Here is a 15950-nt window from a genome sequence, read left to right on the forward strand (position 1 = left end):
GCAGATCGCTTTGAAGATGAGGCCGCCGCGGGCGCACACTTCAGCCGCGTCGCAGATCGCTTTCAAGATTATGTCCATAGCTCCGTGAGCAGCAGCCGCGTAAGCAGAACGCACCCTTCCGTCTCTATCGCCTCCTCTCCGTTCCTCGCGTGTGAGCGAAGAGCGTGCGCTTCCGGCCGCCTTCCCTCTGTCGCGTGCGCGAGTTTAGCTGCGGTTGCCGGCTCACCCTCGCACGCCCTCACTCGCACACACAACTCACGGCGCGCGACGACGATTTTATCATCGTTGGGCTTTATACGGAACATCACGGCGACGACGACGGCAAAAGTGCGCTTGGAGTGTCCATATAATTGCTATCGCAATAAAAAAGACATATATATCGCTCAAAAAATATGCGTGGCTCTGCTACCGCAAACACCAGAGACCAGCGGAGCTGGGGAAAGCCTAGTAAAGTAGTGGCAAACCACACGCTTAGTTTCCTGGCGCTCAGGATTTCTTCGCGATGTTCTGCGTAGTATCGCGATGAATTCAACCTACCACGCCATTTCATTTAATCTTCAAATCCCCCCCCCCCTTCGCCCCAATTCCCCCATACACGCATTCTTACAAATACATTGATCGCCTTCTGTATCTTCATTTCTTTGACTACGCGAACTCTTGGCTTCCCTCAATCTAAACTCGGGATGTTCTCTTCTGGGACGCTTTATTTCAGCTTTCCTAGCTCTCGCTTCAATCTTTCGAAAGCAAATATATAGTGTCTAGTTCTCTGGTCGAAACCTGTCGAGCCACCGCCAGAGGCATCGGCTGCAGTCACGGGCACCATGGGCACGTTCGGCGCGAACGCGGGAAAACGCGTCCCACTACCACATGCCTCACTTCTCCTCTCCACCTCGCATCCGCTATGCTGCGCGATGCTATTTTTATACTCTGCTTTCACTCTCTCTCCCCCAGCTCGGCGAAGCTATCGCACAGCTGGTATGGGGTTGCTACACAACGCAGTGACATCAGAGCTCGGCTAGCTTTGCGGCTCGCGGCACAACTTACGGCCGGCTTAAACAGCTCCACTGTTAAAATAACCCCGCCAAAAAAGTATTTCATAAAGTCTTGCAAGTATACAGTGGTGATCTTAAACTGTGCGCCATTTCATTAATCTTCAAATCACCCTCCCCCCCCCCCCCGCCCCAATTCCCCCACATACGCATTCTTACGAATACATTGATCGCTTCGATCTGCATCTGCATCTCTCCAATTTATTATCATGCGAACGTCGACCGGCCAACCGCGCCGACATAACGCTGAAGGTGGCCAAGTGCGCGATCGAGCACACAGCACAGCGTCAACGGCACGTTCTAGAGACACTGTGAAAAGAAATGTTATGTCAACCTCAATTCATAGACTAATCTTGTGAAGTTGCAGATAGGTGCTCTTGCCGAGATGGACGCAAGAACGAAGGGCGGGCGGCGAAACCACTTTCAGATTCCTGCACCATGACAGCACAGATTTTGACGGCATCTGCTCAGCATTACCTAATTCTTAGCGAATAAAAAGGAAATTGCATTGCATTCCCAAAAATATATCCAAAGAAAGTAAGGAACTTTAGCGGGCTTCTCCCGACCCAAAAAGAACCGGTACACACCGCGCTTCGCCATACTGTACTGCGCTATTTTGTAGCAATGCCTTTTTCCCGATGCTAATGCCTTTTCGAGTTCATGAGTGGCCTTGTTCGACGCTCGGGGGTGAAGCATCGCTTGACCACTCACGAACGCGAAATGCGCCGGAAGGCATCAGCATCGGGAAAGACATCGCTAACAAAATTGCGTTTGCTATTAATTATTCAATTATGGGGTTTTACGTGCCAACACCATTATCTCATTATGAGGCACGCCGTAGTTGGGACTCCGGGTTAATTTGGACCACCTGGGGTTTTTTAACGTGCTACCTAAACTATGTACACGGTGTTTTCTGCATTTCGCCCCCATCGAAATGCGGCCGCGCGCGCGCGCGCGTGTGTGTGTGTGTGTGTGTGTGTGTGTGTGTGTGTGTGTGTGTGTGTGTGTGTGTGTGTGTGTGTGTGTGTGTGTGTGTGTGTGTGTGTGTGTGTGTGTGTGTGTGTGTGTGTGTGTGTGTGTGTGTGTGTGTGTGTGTGTGTGTGTGTGTGTGTGTGTGTGTGTGTGTGTGTGAGAGAGAGAGAGAGAGAGAGAGAGATCGCGTGTATGTCTAGATCGTGACGACAGTGCCCTCTCATTGCAGCGACGGCGGAGTGACGCTGCAGCTGGCGGAGACAATCGAGACGCCGGGCGTGTACAAAGTCAACATCGGAAGCAGAACGCCCACAGAGGAGGAGTCTCAGCACCACAACAGAGCATTCAGACTTCGTGTCCACGTTGCCATCACCGAATAAACACGGAGAAGCCGGCTCGGCCGGCATTCATCTTTCATCGCCCTTTTCCCCACACAATAGCTGCACTGCAGCGTGAAAGCAGCAGCTGTTAGCGAGTCGAGCCACGCCTACATTATTAAAGTACTGAAACCTCCACGCCTGCCTCGACGAGCTCAACTTTCAAATGCACTATAACTCTTTAAGCTGTTGTTTAGCACCATGACGTGACTCCAATACTATTGTGCTATAAGTGCTGTGCACACTCGTGTAAGGGCCACACCTCTCTTTCACAATTTTGACGAGATGCGGCCCTTACATGGGACCGAACCTTTTGGTCAAAATTGTGCCGGCGCAGCCAGCGACTTCTGCACACCCCGGATGCCCGGATGTACCAATGCGCCGCTCTCGCCATCTAGTAGCGGCATGCGGAAGTACGCAGCGCGCGAAAATTCGCCGATTCGCGCGCGCGGCATCGGGGAACCGCACGTGATTGCTTCATTAAAAATTTTTATTTCCAAATTTTGGGCTGCCAAGTTGTGGGTGCTGCCCTAACACGAGTCTATACGGTGACTGATTACTATTCAATGCTTTCATATATGTTGGAATGCCAAAATGTATTTAGGGTCAAAAACGAATACGTGATGTGTTCGAGCTTAAGAGTAAGAATTAGAGCAGGGCAAGAAATCTAACGCGTAGAACTGTTGGTCTATCAGAGCAGCATAATGAGGGGTGCCAAGAAAGGAATGCGGGAATGAATGAATGAAACCATAATTAATTGGGTAGGTTCAGTTGTCGCAGGACAGGAGTAGAGAGAGATAAGTAAACTTTATTGGAGACGTAAATTAGTAGGCGAGACCCTGACAAAGGAGCTCGCGCGGAGGTCATGTGGCCGCGACGCGGTTAGCCCACTCTACCAGCATGAACTCGAGACCACTGAGGATATTAATGCAATTAGCATTCTTTAAAGGGACACTAAAGAGAAACAGGAAGTTCAGCTGGAATAAAAGAGGGACCTTCAGGAATGCATGCCGTTTTTGTTGGGTGCAGAAATATGAGTTATTAGCGGAGAAATTCGTAAACAAAGACCAAATATCTCTTACTCAATTTCTCTCACCCTAGATTTGGCGCTGAAGCAGTGTCGTCACAGATTGCATTGCTCTCAGCGAATCGGAATGCGCCATGATACGTCACCGCTTGCGTAAACGGCCGAGGCGCTGGGCTGGATGCATCATGGCTGCATGCATGGTCGCTGCGTTAGCGTTCGCCGCCATGGATACCGTAGCTGCCGCTGAACCTTGCAACAAAGAGCTCGCCAGGAAAGCAGGACTGCATTTCAGCGATATTCAGTGAAACGGAGCGCGAAATGATCCTCTGTGCTCGAGCGGTAGGTGTTTCCGCGTGCGATGGCGGTGAGCCGCCGGCCGCGCCGGCGGAATGCAGAGTTTCGTTTTCGTCGACGGGAGGCGAAGCGTCCGGTCCGCCAGGCGACGATGTTCCCGACAGAACAAGCGTAGAAAGTTGTGCACGTACTCGGTATGGTTATTTCGTGGCTTTATTTAATGACATTCAGCACTCACCGAGCCGCCAGTTTGCTGCTGCAGGGGCACCAGTAGGAGGTTTGATGAAGGCCGCATTGAGGGAACAGCTGCTCGAGAAAGGACTGGCCTCTGGGGCACGCCAAGATACTTTCCGAGGGCAAGATTATACACATAATCCGAGGGCGAGAAATGCAGAGAGCACACCATCGATTTATCTGGCTCTTTTGCCGTTTTATGATCGGCAGAGCACTGAGCCATTGCGAACGCTGGGGAGCCGGGGATCTCCGAGCGACGCCACATGAAAGGACACAATCGAGTCAACACTGCCGCTGCCCCTGATCAAGCGCCTTGGGCCATTTATACAGCCCTCAACACTACACACACGAGGCATTTTCTGGCTGTTTCCCGCGAAGTCAACGTTTTTCGAGCCACGCAACACGCAACCAAACACGGTAGAGCGGAACAGGCGCGCGCGACGATGCATTGACCAAAAACGAAACTACGAAACTATCGCGGCCGCCATGCCATTTTTTCTTATTTATTTAATTTTCTGCTAAACTTGTACTTCCTCGCTTGAAACGGTTTAAAAAGTTGGCAAATGCTGTTTATGTACGTTTAAGGTGTATTTCATTTTGCATTTTATTAACAGCGATAAATCGCTCTCGACCAATCGCGACCGGCCTGCGTTTGTAATCTCCGACGTCACATCACGTAGTGCGGGAATTTCGAAGGGGCGTCAGCACCTATTCTTCAGTTTTTCGCTATTTTCTCGCTTATTAAACATCTGTTTGCAGTAAGAATGATATGGCTGTGATCGTGAAAGGATAATCTACCATTTAAGCTCAACTTCCGGTTTCTCTTTAGTGTCCCTTTAAATAATTCGCGCACTTTCCAGTATGTTTCTATGCATCTAACCGTTTTTGCCGCCAACTTGGGTCATTGGGTGGTCCGTGGTCTAACGGGTGGGGCCTCGGGCTGCTGTCATGAAGGAACCTTCTCCGAAACCAACCGCTGGACCAACTCGTGTCACTGAACATGTGACACTGCGCGCGTGCCGCTCCTTAATGAACCTCTTTGACGCAAACTTGGGTCACTGCGCATGGGCCACCTATGTGGTGATCTTCAATTACAAAAAAAAAAAAAAATCCTTGAATATTTCTCCGGTGCTGGGCGTAATCGAACCTGCCCCATATATACAGTGTGTTCCAAATATCATGCACCAAGAAAGAAGCCCGCGAATACACGCAAAGTGCCTCGAGCGGCCAGTCGCGAGGCAATTTTGCGTGCTCGCGGGCTTCTTTCACGCTCGGAAAAACACTTTTATGCTGCACGTATTGTGCAACAGAAAGCAGTATCGGGAGTTTATCGTGTTGCTCTACAATTTTCTCATTGACGCTTTCCATCTAACTATAATATTTGAGAAGTTGATTAATTTAGAATAACTACGTAATTAGGCGGAATGCACAAAAAAGATATATCTCCAAGCGACGGCAAACAACATTACCTTGGTTCTGTCCAGCTACGTGGCATTTGCATATTTTAAAATCTTGGTGCACGATAGTTAGGACACCCTGTATATAATACATTCAGAGTGAATATATGTTGATTATGCAGACACTCTGTGGTGGCGCCGCAGGTTAGCGCAGCGTAAGGTCCCGAGCGCAGCGTGTTCACGCGAGAGACGAGCCCCTCTGCATGCGGGCGCCATGCATGACGCGTTTCGGCGGCGCCAATACGGTGTGTGGCAACGCTACGTCAGTGCGAATCACCATAAGGTCGACACTCATCGCGAGACGAGTTCTGCCGGGTATTTTCTCTTCCCCTAGCAATAGACGCAGCCGAGGGTGGCCGGACGGAAATTGGGGTGACTGTGTGAGGAAACAGCGGAAGGACGGCCTGCCTGTTTCATATTAAATTACATTTTCCCATTGTTCTCGTACCTCGAAATGGAGTACGTTCATTCTGACTTGACACAAGCAGAGTAAATGAACTCCGCGCGGGGTGCAACGATTCTCGAAAACGGAGCAGTACAAGCACTTATCACTCCTGCAATGAGGAGCGACCAATTTACACTGTTGTTACTTTCAGGGAGTATAGATGGGTTTGGTTCACGTAGGACAAAGGTAACTCGAGAACACTGAGGGTTTTAATAGTCATAAAATGGACTTAACTGCGCTGTTGTTGCAGCTTATACTAAATGTTGGAGCCCTGGCACGAGTGGCGGCTGTGTCACACTTCGCGTGAAGAACACGACAGCGGAACTGATGCGACCAGGACGATGATTGTAATCTATATGTGAATTTATGTTCGCTCAATTAGGGGAGTGTGTGTGTGGTAGGGGGGGGGGGGGGGTTAAAATAAACGTAAGCAGGGGGACGCTTACACAAGTCGCGCAAAGCTTTCGTCGCGGGCTCGAGGTTCATGCCCCAACCTACGGCGGAAAAAAAAAAAAAAGAAAAGCAGTCGAGTTTTTTGGCTACAGTCCCAATTTCTCTTTCGTCAATGACAAGGTGAGTGAGTCGGTGGGCGGCACGCTATGGAAAATGCCATCGTAAAGAGGATAAGCGCAGGCATCCCGATAGCCTTATCTATGGGGCGCTGCATACTTATCTAGGTGCTGACAAAGCGCGGTGGTGCAAACTGCAATGTGACCGGCATCGAGTTCGAAATGGCTTTCCACAACTGTCTGTTCTCTGTGGCATATTCGCCGCGGTTTCTCGGTATAGCTATGGCGTTCTGCTCTTTACTGAGCACGACGTCGTCGGTTCGATTACCGACCTTCTGATGGAGGAAGCAATAACATTCGTGGACTTAGATTCAGACGCAAGTCCCTTAACAGACAAACTCCATTCGGATTAACTGCGGTGAACGCGGCACACAAAAGAGAGAGTGAGTGATTGTGGACAGGATTAATAAGTGCTATTAGATGGAACTCTTTAGTGTCCATGGCTCAGCGCCTCGGGGAAGGGGACAAAACGAGGAAAGAAAAAATGGCTGTGGTTTAGCACTGGTTAAACCTAGTCGAGTAGCGATAGCTAGATACCCCCGGCTGCACTTCGGCTTCGCTTGTAGTTAGACATGTTATTAAACTTAGTGGTTTCCCACTAGACTAAGACAGGAGAGAGGAGGAAAAACATTTATTATGCAAAAAAAAAAAAAACAAGCAGGTGTCTTCCAGCTTGGGGTAAGAGAGTCGTTGTGGTCAACCAACGGGTAAAACCAACGGCAGGAGCGGTGGCCGCGCGGCGACCGCGACGAGGCGAGTTGCCGGAGAATCGAGGCCCGTGGTGTGACGTCACATAGAGGGCGCGGCGAGCGCGCCAGCTCGCCGCGCCCTCCCTGGCATGGGAAGGCCGAAAAGGAAATGAAATGGTGGGAATTCACCAAGGATTGAAGCAAGGATGCCCTCTGTCACCATTGTTGTTCACGCTTTACGTCAAGGGCATAGAAAGACGACTGGAAAACAGCGAATTAGGTTTTGATTTATCCTACATGCGTAATGGACAAATGGTGCAACAGAAGATCCCTGGACTGATGTACGCAGACGACATTGTGCTACTAGCGGACAATAAAAAAGATTTACAGATACTTGCGAATATCTGTGGGAACGCAGCGACAAATCTAGGCCTTAAGTTTAGCACAGAGAAATCAGGGATTATGATCTTTAATGAGCACACGAGTAACTTCGTGGTGTCAATTCAACAGCAAGTAATACCCATAGTGAAGCAATATAAGTACCTCGGCGTACACATAAACGAAGGAAAGAATTACTCAAGCAACCACCAAGATAATCTGAAAATAAAGGGGAAGCGGAATGCAGCATTAATGAAACACATAGCACTGTGGGGCCACAATAAGTATGAGGTGGTGCGTGGAATCTGGAAAGGAGTAATGGTGCCAGCGCTAACATTCGCAAGTGCCATTATATGCTTAAAATCGGATATATTGGCGGGTTTGGAAGTTAACCAAAGATCAGTAGGCCGGTTGGCTTTGGGAGCACACGGTAATACGACAAATGAGGCAGTGCATGGAGACATGGGTTGGGCCTCTTTTGAAGTCAGAGAAGCACAAAGCAAAATTAGTTTTGAAGAAAGGCTCAGGAACATGGATGAAAATAAATGGGCGGCTAAAGTGCACAAGTATCTCTACATGAAAAGCGTGGACACAGAATGGAGGAAGAGGTCAAGAAAGTGGGCAACCAAGTACAGGATAATCGAAACTGTAAATAGACAACCAGGGGTCATCAGAAAGAAAGTGAGAGAAATAGAGACCGTGAATTGGATGCAAAGAATGGAAACGAAAAGGACAATGGAGATTTACAAGAATGAGAAGAAAGAAATTAGAAGGGAAAATCACAAAGGGCAGTGCCTTGCTATTTGAGGCTCGAGCCGGTTGCCTAAGGACGAAAACATATCGGAACAAATATTCGGAACTAGATGAGACATGTGTATGCTGCAGTAAAGATCCAGAGACCACTCAGCACATCCTAATGAAATGCGACGGGATCCACCCAGCGAGAACCGTAGGTAACGTGCAACTCCCAGAAGCGCTTGGTTTAAAGTGGAAGGAAACATAAACAGATCAGCCGTAGAGATCAGCAAGAGACGATTAGAGTACTGGTGGAAAAAAAGTAGGGAAAAGATGGATGCGACCTAGCTGATCTCTTAAAATCATAGGCAGCGGTACAAGGGAAATTTTTGAAAAAGAAAAATAATGATAGGTATACAAAAATGCTAGATAAAGAACATGTATAGTATACCTGATTAAATCAAGCAGGCTAGGTGACTATTTGTCGCCGCCCCGTTTCAAAGGGGATGCCAATAAATCATCATCATCATCATCATCTGCGGCGGTTGCCAGGCAACGGCGGAAGCGCGCCTGTAAGAGCGGTGGCCGCACGGCGACCGCGACGCGTGTTTCTATTTGCGCCCAAGCCTACAGTGTACTAGAAGAGTATTCTAGTACACTGTACCCAAGCCATAGAGAAAGAAAAAATTCTCTATGCCCAAGCCCAGTGCTCGACCGCTGGCGCCACGCTGCGCCGCTCGCGCGTACCGCGTTTCTAGGTGGTTTCTTTCGCCGAGGGCGCTTGAACGCAATCTTATGGTTCACATGAATGCACGCTTTGTAATTTTGGCTGTATGGCGTAGTGGTTACGACGTTCGCTTTGAGATCAGGCGTACGCCGGTTCGAACCTTGGCTACAATTTTTTTTTTTTCATAATAGAATCGAGGCCCGTGGTGTGACGTCACACAGAGGGCACGGCGAGCGCCCAACGGCGGGCTTTACCAACGGCTAGGAGCGTTGGCCGCGCGGCCCATGCGCGCGGCGACCGCGACGAGCCGAGTTGCTGGAGAATCGAGGGCCGTGGTGTGACGTCACAGTGCGGCCACGGCTCAAAGTGCGGCGACGGCGAAGAGGCGAAAACCTGGCGTAATGTAGCTGTCGCTACAAAAGAACACGGCGGGACAACGCTGCAACGAAGCAGCACGGATTTTCCGTAATGTTTACGAATTTGGGCTCGCTTTACAATTTTACGAATGTTTCCGTCAAATTTTACAAAAAAAAAAAAAAAAGATTCTGTTCGTGAAAAAGTTTCGCTCGTCAGTCTCAGAACCTTCCGTTGAGAGTCCACTGATCGTCACAGTACGCCCGAGGTTTACTTGAGTCGAGCAAGTTTATACAGAGAAATTCCTGAAGCAGGCGAAGCCAGCAGCAGTAAAATCGCCGAAAATGTCACTGCAAATCTAAAAACAATGTGTCGCTTGTCAGTTTCTGCTGTTTCACGCTTGTTGCTGCTTGTGTGGCTCAGGGCAAGCTTTGAAGGTTTTATTTTTTTAATTATTTAAATCTTTTTCTCAATGTCCTGTCCGCGGCATTTTTACGAATATTAAAGTTTACAGTTTGGGAGGTATGCGTTGTCAAATATGCATCTTGCGTGACACAGGTATCGTACTGCATTTCTTTATCCCGTGAAAAGGTTTACATCGGCCAAACTGGGCGGTGTATCAATGATCACACAAAGACTTCCCTCTCCACCACTGACGATGCACGCTTACAGACTCACTGTAGGCAGTGAGAGTATACGCGCTAATATTTGAAAGCTACTAGGTCGCGGAAAAACGAGGATAGAATTTTTTTTAGAGGCTCTTCACATAATTAAGCAAGGCAACACGTGCGTCATGCGGCATCCCTGAGCCTCACCAAAATTTGTACGGCCCAGATAACGACGCAAAAAAAAAAAAAAATTCATAACGGAGCATTGGAAGGCCTGGCTTGCCAACGAGGAAAAATAGGCCCAAGAGGCGCTCCTCGACCAAGCATGGCGGGCTGCTGAGGCCAGTGGAGCCCTGGACTAGGGGCCCTACCCACCTGCTTCCACAACCCTTTCCTCATACAATAAAAAGTTTTGCCATTCAATTCATTCACTGATAAAATGTTTAGATGTAAAAACGATGTTATGTAGGTCTGTGTCATGAAGCAATTATATTAAATGTCACCCATTGCTCTCTCCTTACTAACTTTATATATATATATATATATATATATATATATATATATATATATATATATATTATATATATATATATATATAGTTGCTTGTTCCAGCTTTGCCCGTCAAATTCTTTCCTTTGTACACCTTGCTCACCGGTTTTTTTTTTTTTTTTTTTTTTTTTTTTTTAACTGTAAGCAAGCGCCAACTTGCCCCGCTCTACGTTACCCCAGCCCACTATGCAGTTTGGAACATTTCACGGCAAAATTAATTTGAAATTAAATCATAGGGTTTTACGTGCCAAAACCACGATCTGATTATGAGGCACGCCATAGTCGGGGACTCTGGAATAATTTGGACCACCTGAGGTTCTATAACGTGAACCTAAATCTAAGCGCACCGGTGTTTTCTTTTTTTTTTCTTTTTTAGCATTTCGCCCCCATCAAAATGGGACCGCGTGGCCGGGATTCGATCCCGCGACCTCGTGCTTAGCAGCCCAACACAATAGCCAATAATCAACCGCGGCGGGTCACCGCAAAATGACGCTCGCTGTCGCACTGCGGACGCGCAAATTGTTTTCATTTTCAACGACACTTCTTTAAGGCTGATCGAACAAACTCTCACATACCCCTATTCTAGTACACTGTAACTGGTCGCTAAGCTGGCGACGCCATAGTTTATTTTTTATTTTTTTATCTTATTTATTTTTGTAAGCATCTGCCGTGCTCAGCGCTTATCCTCCTTACGCTAGCTCTTGCCTAACCGCAACAGCGCTAGTGTGTGCGTCACAGTCTTCGTCACAGTGGCGCTAGTTTGCTTTTGGTTGACCGCACTTCTTTATTTTTATTTTGCGCAACATCTCACGGTCGCAGCGATACCGCGCGCTCTTCCGCGAGCACTTCCGCTGCAGACGTCACGGCTCCAACCATGACGTCACCGAGTGCAAGCGGGGTCGGTGCCACCGCCGGAAGGAACATGGGGCGTACTTTCCCGCGCCAAGGTGCTGGCTCCGCGCGTGGCGTCGCTGCTTTCGAATAAGATTAACAGCAGCGCGATTTGGTAAGAACTGCACAAGCCGAGACACAAGAAAGAGAGGAAACAGCCGAAGTGCTATGTAACGATCACCTTTCAAAGATGCATTTCAAAGCGTGTACCACTCAAAGGTTCAATCTATGCGCGGCGATTGTAACTGACAATTTTGTTGCTGGTGTATTTTTTACTTACTTGCACTTGTGACTCAAGCGTAGACCTGTGCCCGTTTGTTTTTCTTTGTGTACCGCCTTGTTGCACAGTTCAAACAAACACACTACAACACATGATGCCACAAGTTCAATCCTCTTTAGGAACCCCTTAATCGGTAGTCTTGGTGGATGCCAATTTTTGCACACTCCCAGGTCATTGTGGCAATTGTTTAACTGTAGATATAATTAGTAAATCAAAGAAACGCATGAGCATCACCATAAATGTCCTGGTTATCTTACTCATAAAATATGCAGCTTTATGTTTTCACACCACTGAACTTGTAGCAGAGGCTCAAAACAGGAGGTAGAGCAGAAAAAAAAAAATGCAAAGGTTTGTTCCGTTTTGTTTAGAGAACTGAGTAATAGGGACACTTATAAGATGTTGATTTGTTTTGCATTTTGTAAATGTAAAAGGGCACTCATTGTTGCCTCTAAGGCATCCTGAAAGTAAATGATGGACATTAGGTGTGCAGTGTTTATGTGCTGGAGCACAGACGTCTTTTGTGTTTTGCTGCATACTGTATGGTCACTCTTTTAAATGTTTTCAAGGACCCTAAAAAGACATCAAAGGAACTGTAAACAAATATGCTTGAGCAAGATAGGCAGAGTTACATGAAAGCCTGTCCAAGCTCTTGAAGTTATTGCTGAATTTTCAAAGGCCTGGAACAAAACAAAAGCATACAAGGCAGTATCAGTGCCGGTTGCTGTTCTTGAAGCAATACTTTGAAAGTACTCTGCCAATGTACTCCAAAAAAAGCACCAAATGCCAATTTACTTCAGAAGTACACAGGTCCTACTGGGATAAAAATCATGACAAAATTATGGATACACTGCAGTCATACGAGAGTCAAGCAAACAAAGCAAGGACACAACCTCTAACTGCACATAGCTTGAGTTAAAGAAGGAACATTTACAGGTAAACAAGTTACTGCTTCTATCAACAGCGTGATATATGGGTGTCCCAAAAGTGTATGCGACCCGATTCTGGTGAGCTTAGCTTTGTTGCTTTGAAGGATACATATTTGGTTTCTCTGTGGAAAATGAAGGCACCTTGAACTACCTTATGCCTCAGCTGGATCAGCCTGAGCCTAAGTTTAATAGAAGCATAGTTTTTTTGGTTGTGTTTAAGCATAATTTTTTTGGTTGTGTTTAAGCATAACATGCAGTGTTCGCCATTTCAGAAGATGTCCAGTGGCAAAAACATTCCTACAAACGGTTACATTACACTTTTGAAATCGGGCAAAAAACAAAGAATAGGCAAATCAAAGGCATGAAGCTCAACAGCAATAGTAACTGGTATTACTTACAATGTATTATACAAGCGGAAAGAAGAATAGTTAACCTTTGCACAAAATTAAAATATAAGTGGACAGCATAATGCTCCATATGCCCCAGCCGCATATATATTACTCAATTATTCAGTCCTCATTATCAAAAACTTACCCATTGCCACAAATAAAGTACACCATGAAGGATGTCAACAGGTGTTGCTTTAGAGTTAGTTGGTGCACGAATATTGCAGCAAACTGCCTTGAACTATGGCCTTGCTTACTCTCTGTTTTGTCTATGGTCCCAGGCTGCAGCTGCAGTAATCATGAGGGATGCGACGTCTAGTTGTCGTGCTTCAGACTGGCTACATCTGGGTGTTCTTGGCTACAAAAATTTTGACACCTCCACTGATTGGGTACTTTACAGCAACCCACGACACCAAGTTTATAATGCTATTGCAATAGTATGATAAATTGCTAGTTAATATAGAATCTTATGTAAACAGTCATTTTTTGCAATCTGGCAATAGCATGCTCTCAGCTATCTGCATATTACCTTGTCTGGTGCTGCAGCAAAATGCAGTTCTTCTGATTCTGAATCAACAATCAAAGTCACCTCTCATATTCAAATTTACTAACCTGAAGCACGTGCACCTATTGTGACCGTTTAGTCACAGCTTTGCTACTTTCACAGTTATGTGGTGTAGCAGTTAGGGACGGCCCTTTATTGAGCCCTAGCGACATGGCGAAGGGTCCCAGGCACACTACGTGATGATGCGTCCACACAGGTGATGAAGAAGGGCACACATATGACGATGATAATGTACAGATGAGAAAGAACTGCACGATAAATGCCAACAGTTCCATTATTGGTGCCCTAGGTCGGCTACTGTTTGGCTGCTTTTGAGAGTTCTAAGTCTGCATGTTGAGTTCTTAAATTGGGAGGACTCTACACTATACACGTGAATGTCTTAAGCACTGTTCAAACTGAGATTAGAAGAAAATAAGTCATAAGATGCACAGAACTAAAAAATGAATGCAAACATCAGTCCTATATTTAGAAAAAGCCCATAAACCATAACACACTTTTACAGCATGTCACATTCACTGCCCAAGGCATTCAAAATAAAGCCCTGCCTGCTTGTGATGTGCTATATGTAGAATTATAGGATCTCTGCAGTGCATGCTCTAAAACAATTTATTTGCTTGATGGCAGCAGCAAACAGAGGTTTAGATATATGAATGTACAATGACAATGTGTCATACAGTTTGACGCTTCTGTCAGTATCTTACACAGAAGGCTGCACAGATGAGGCAAAGGGGTTATCAGCCCATAGCATCTTCCCTCAACAGCAAATATATAATGCATAATGAGTGTTGTGCTCACAAACGAGACCACGACGTCACTTGTCTCTTCAAAAGGTGTTAAGGTTCTTGATCATCTTCTGTAACTTGAGAGCTGCACATAAAGCAACCAAATATAAGACTTAAACTGAAGAGGACAGTAAGATGAGCCCTTGCAAGGACTAGATCAGAGCAAAGGAGAAGCCTTAGTTTGGTCCAATGTAATGCTGCAAATTGAAGACCTGCGGTTTTCAAGGAGAAAATCGTGATGCTTGACAGAGTTTGAATAAGTGCCATATGATCTCTTGAGGGTCAATGACCAAAAGGATGCAAGATTTTTACGTTCCTCCAAGGCCTCTCTCACCATCACGATTCCTTCCTACCTTTTGCTAAAGAGATCGAGAATAGAATACGAAAGATTTTAACTAGAAGAGTGTCTGGTGTGCTACCTTACACTGAGAGAGATAGGTACGAATAAAAATACTTTCTCATCTTTCTCATCTCAAGGTGTGAAAACCACACAATCCCTGCTAACAGCAATTGCTGTTAACCTGAAGAATGCAAGTCCTGTTCACAGAAACACCATCAACAGACTTGTTCTCCTCTACATCATGGCATACTTCAAGTAACTGTTGCTTGACATAATTGTAACTTCATGATGTAACTTTGCTTCTACCGATTGATTGAGCAGTCTGCTAAACTGACATAACAAGTAAACATTATTGATCCTAATTTTTACAGTAAGAAATAAGCAAGCAGAATAGTCAGTTATTCTAAAAATAAAGCATGCCAATCAAAACACTGCAGCCGTCGTCACTTTGTGTAACAAAACGCCTGTGAGCATAACACAACTCTAAAATGGTCGCTCAGATAATAAGAAAACGCGCATATAATGATATACAAAATATGCACTCGCTTTGTACTTTGCACTCGCTAAACAAAACGACAGTCGTTCCCACGAATGAAAAAAGATACAAGATGACTGACCTGGATTCAGAGCCTTCGGGGGCACCACATTTTGCACAGATTTTCAGCCTTTCCGCACAGGCACTACACGCTATATGATAAGCTGACTTGACTGTTTTAGCTTCACACTTGACGCTGGAAGGAGAAGGTATTTATGAGGAAAACATGTATGATGGAGCAGCATACACACCACCAAAGTTTGCGATACTAAAGAATTGACATTGCTGCACAAATACTATCATTTCCTTCTGTTACAGACTTCAATGTTTTTATCTTTCGAGCGCAACCTCGTCGCTCCGCAAAATTTTCTCAATTAAGTAGCACATGTTCATTAACGCACAGAACACAACAACTCAACTATAGAGGCTAGGAAAGAAAATCTTCTCACCATTTCTTGGGCACCGTAAGCGGCTTGTACTTTTTGTACTTAATTTTCCACTCGATTATGCCTTTACACCTCGCGCACACATTTTCGATTTTCATGTTGAGTATCTTCTTCGTCTGCACACTCGTGTCGTGAAGCGTGTTCTTAAACGCAGTGGCATTTTGGTGCTTCTGAGGCCGGGACCTGCTCACATTTCCCGACTGTGTGCTCATATTACAAGCACGAACGAAAGTATTCGCGCAATAAACTAAACAGACAGCAAAGACAGTAAACAAGAACTAAGCGCACCGCAGAACCTGCGGCATGGGAGTCGCCATAACGATGACGTAACAACA

The 15950-nt window shown here is 46.2% G+C and overlaps 2 protein-coding genes across 2 annotated transcripts in view; one reads left to right on the forward strand and one right to left on the reverse strand.

The window, feature by feature from the left end:
• LOC119442654 (fibrillin-2-like) overlaps positions 1 to 2536 on the forward strand; it is a 98306-nt gene extending 95770 nt beyond the window's left edge. Inside the window, 1 exon segment of the mRNA XM_049662281.1 lies at positions 2251 to 2536. Coding sequence (XP_049518238.1) covers positions 2251 to 2401 — 151 coding nt within the window. The 3' untranslated portion in view covers positions 2402 to 2536.
• Positions 2537 to 12402: 9866 nt separating this feature from the next.
• On the reverse strand, positions 12403 to 15944 carry LOC119442661 (uncharacterized protein C9orf85 homolog). The gene is made up of 3 exons (XM_037707624.2): positions 15619 to 15944; positions 15252 to 15365; positions 12403 to 14379 (listed from the first exon to the last, which is right to left on the reverse strand). Exons 1-3 carry the CDS (start codon positions 15825 to 15827, stop codon positions 14346 to 14348), a joined length of 357 nt encoding a protein of 118 aa, XP_037563552.1. The 5' UTR covers positions 15828 to 15944; the 3' UTR covers positions 12403 to 14345.
• Positions 15945 to 15950: the final 6 nt, after the last annotated feature.

Source organism: Dermacentor silvarum, chromosome 2 (assembly GCF_013339745.2).
Source record: "Dermacentor silvarum isolate Dsil-2018 chromosome 2, BIME_Dsil_1.4, whole genome shotgun sequence".
Classification (NCBI taxonomy): domain Eukaryota; kingdom Metazoa; phylum Arthropoda; class Arachnida; order Ixodida; family Ixodidae; genus Dermacentor; species Dermacentor silvarum.

Excerpts from the sequence above, each read along its gene's own strand:
- LOC119442661 (XM_037707624.2), bottom strand. The coding sequence starts at position 15,827 with ATGAGCACACAGTCGGGAAATGTGAGCAGGTCCCGGCCTCAGAAGCAC. Across the intron at positions 15,366-15,618 it reads CTTACGGTGCCCAAGAAATG|CGTCAAGTGTGAAGCTAAAA; the intron begins GTGAGAAGATTT and ends TTCTCCTTCCAG. Across the intron at positions 14,380-15,251 it reads CCCGAAGGCTCTGAATCCAG|CTCTCAAGTTACAGAAGATG; the intron begins GTCAGTCATCTT and ends CTTTATGTGCAG.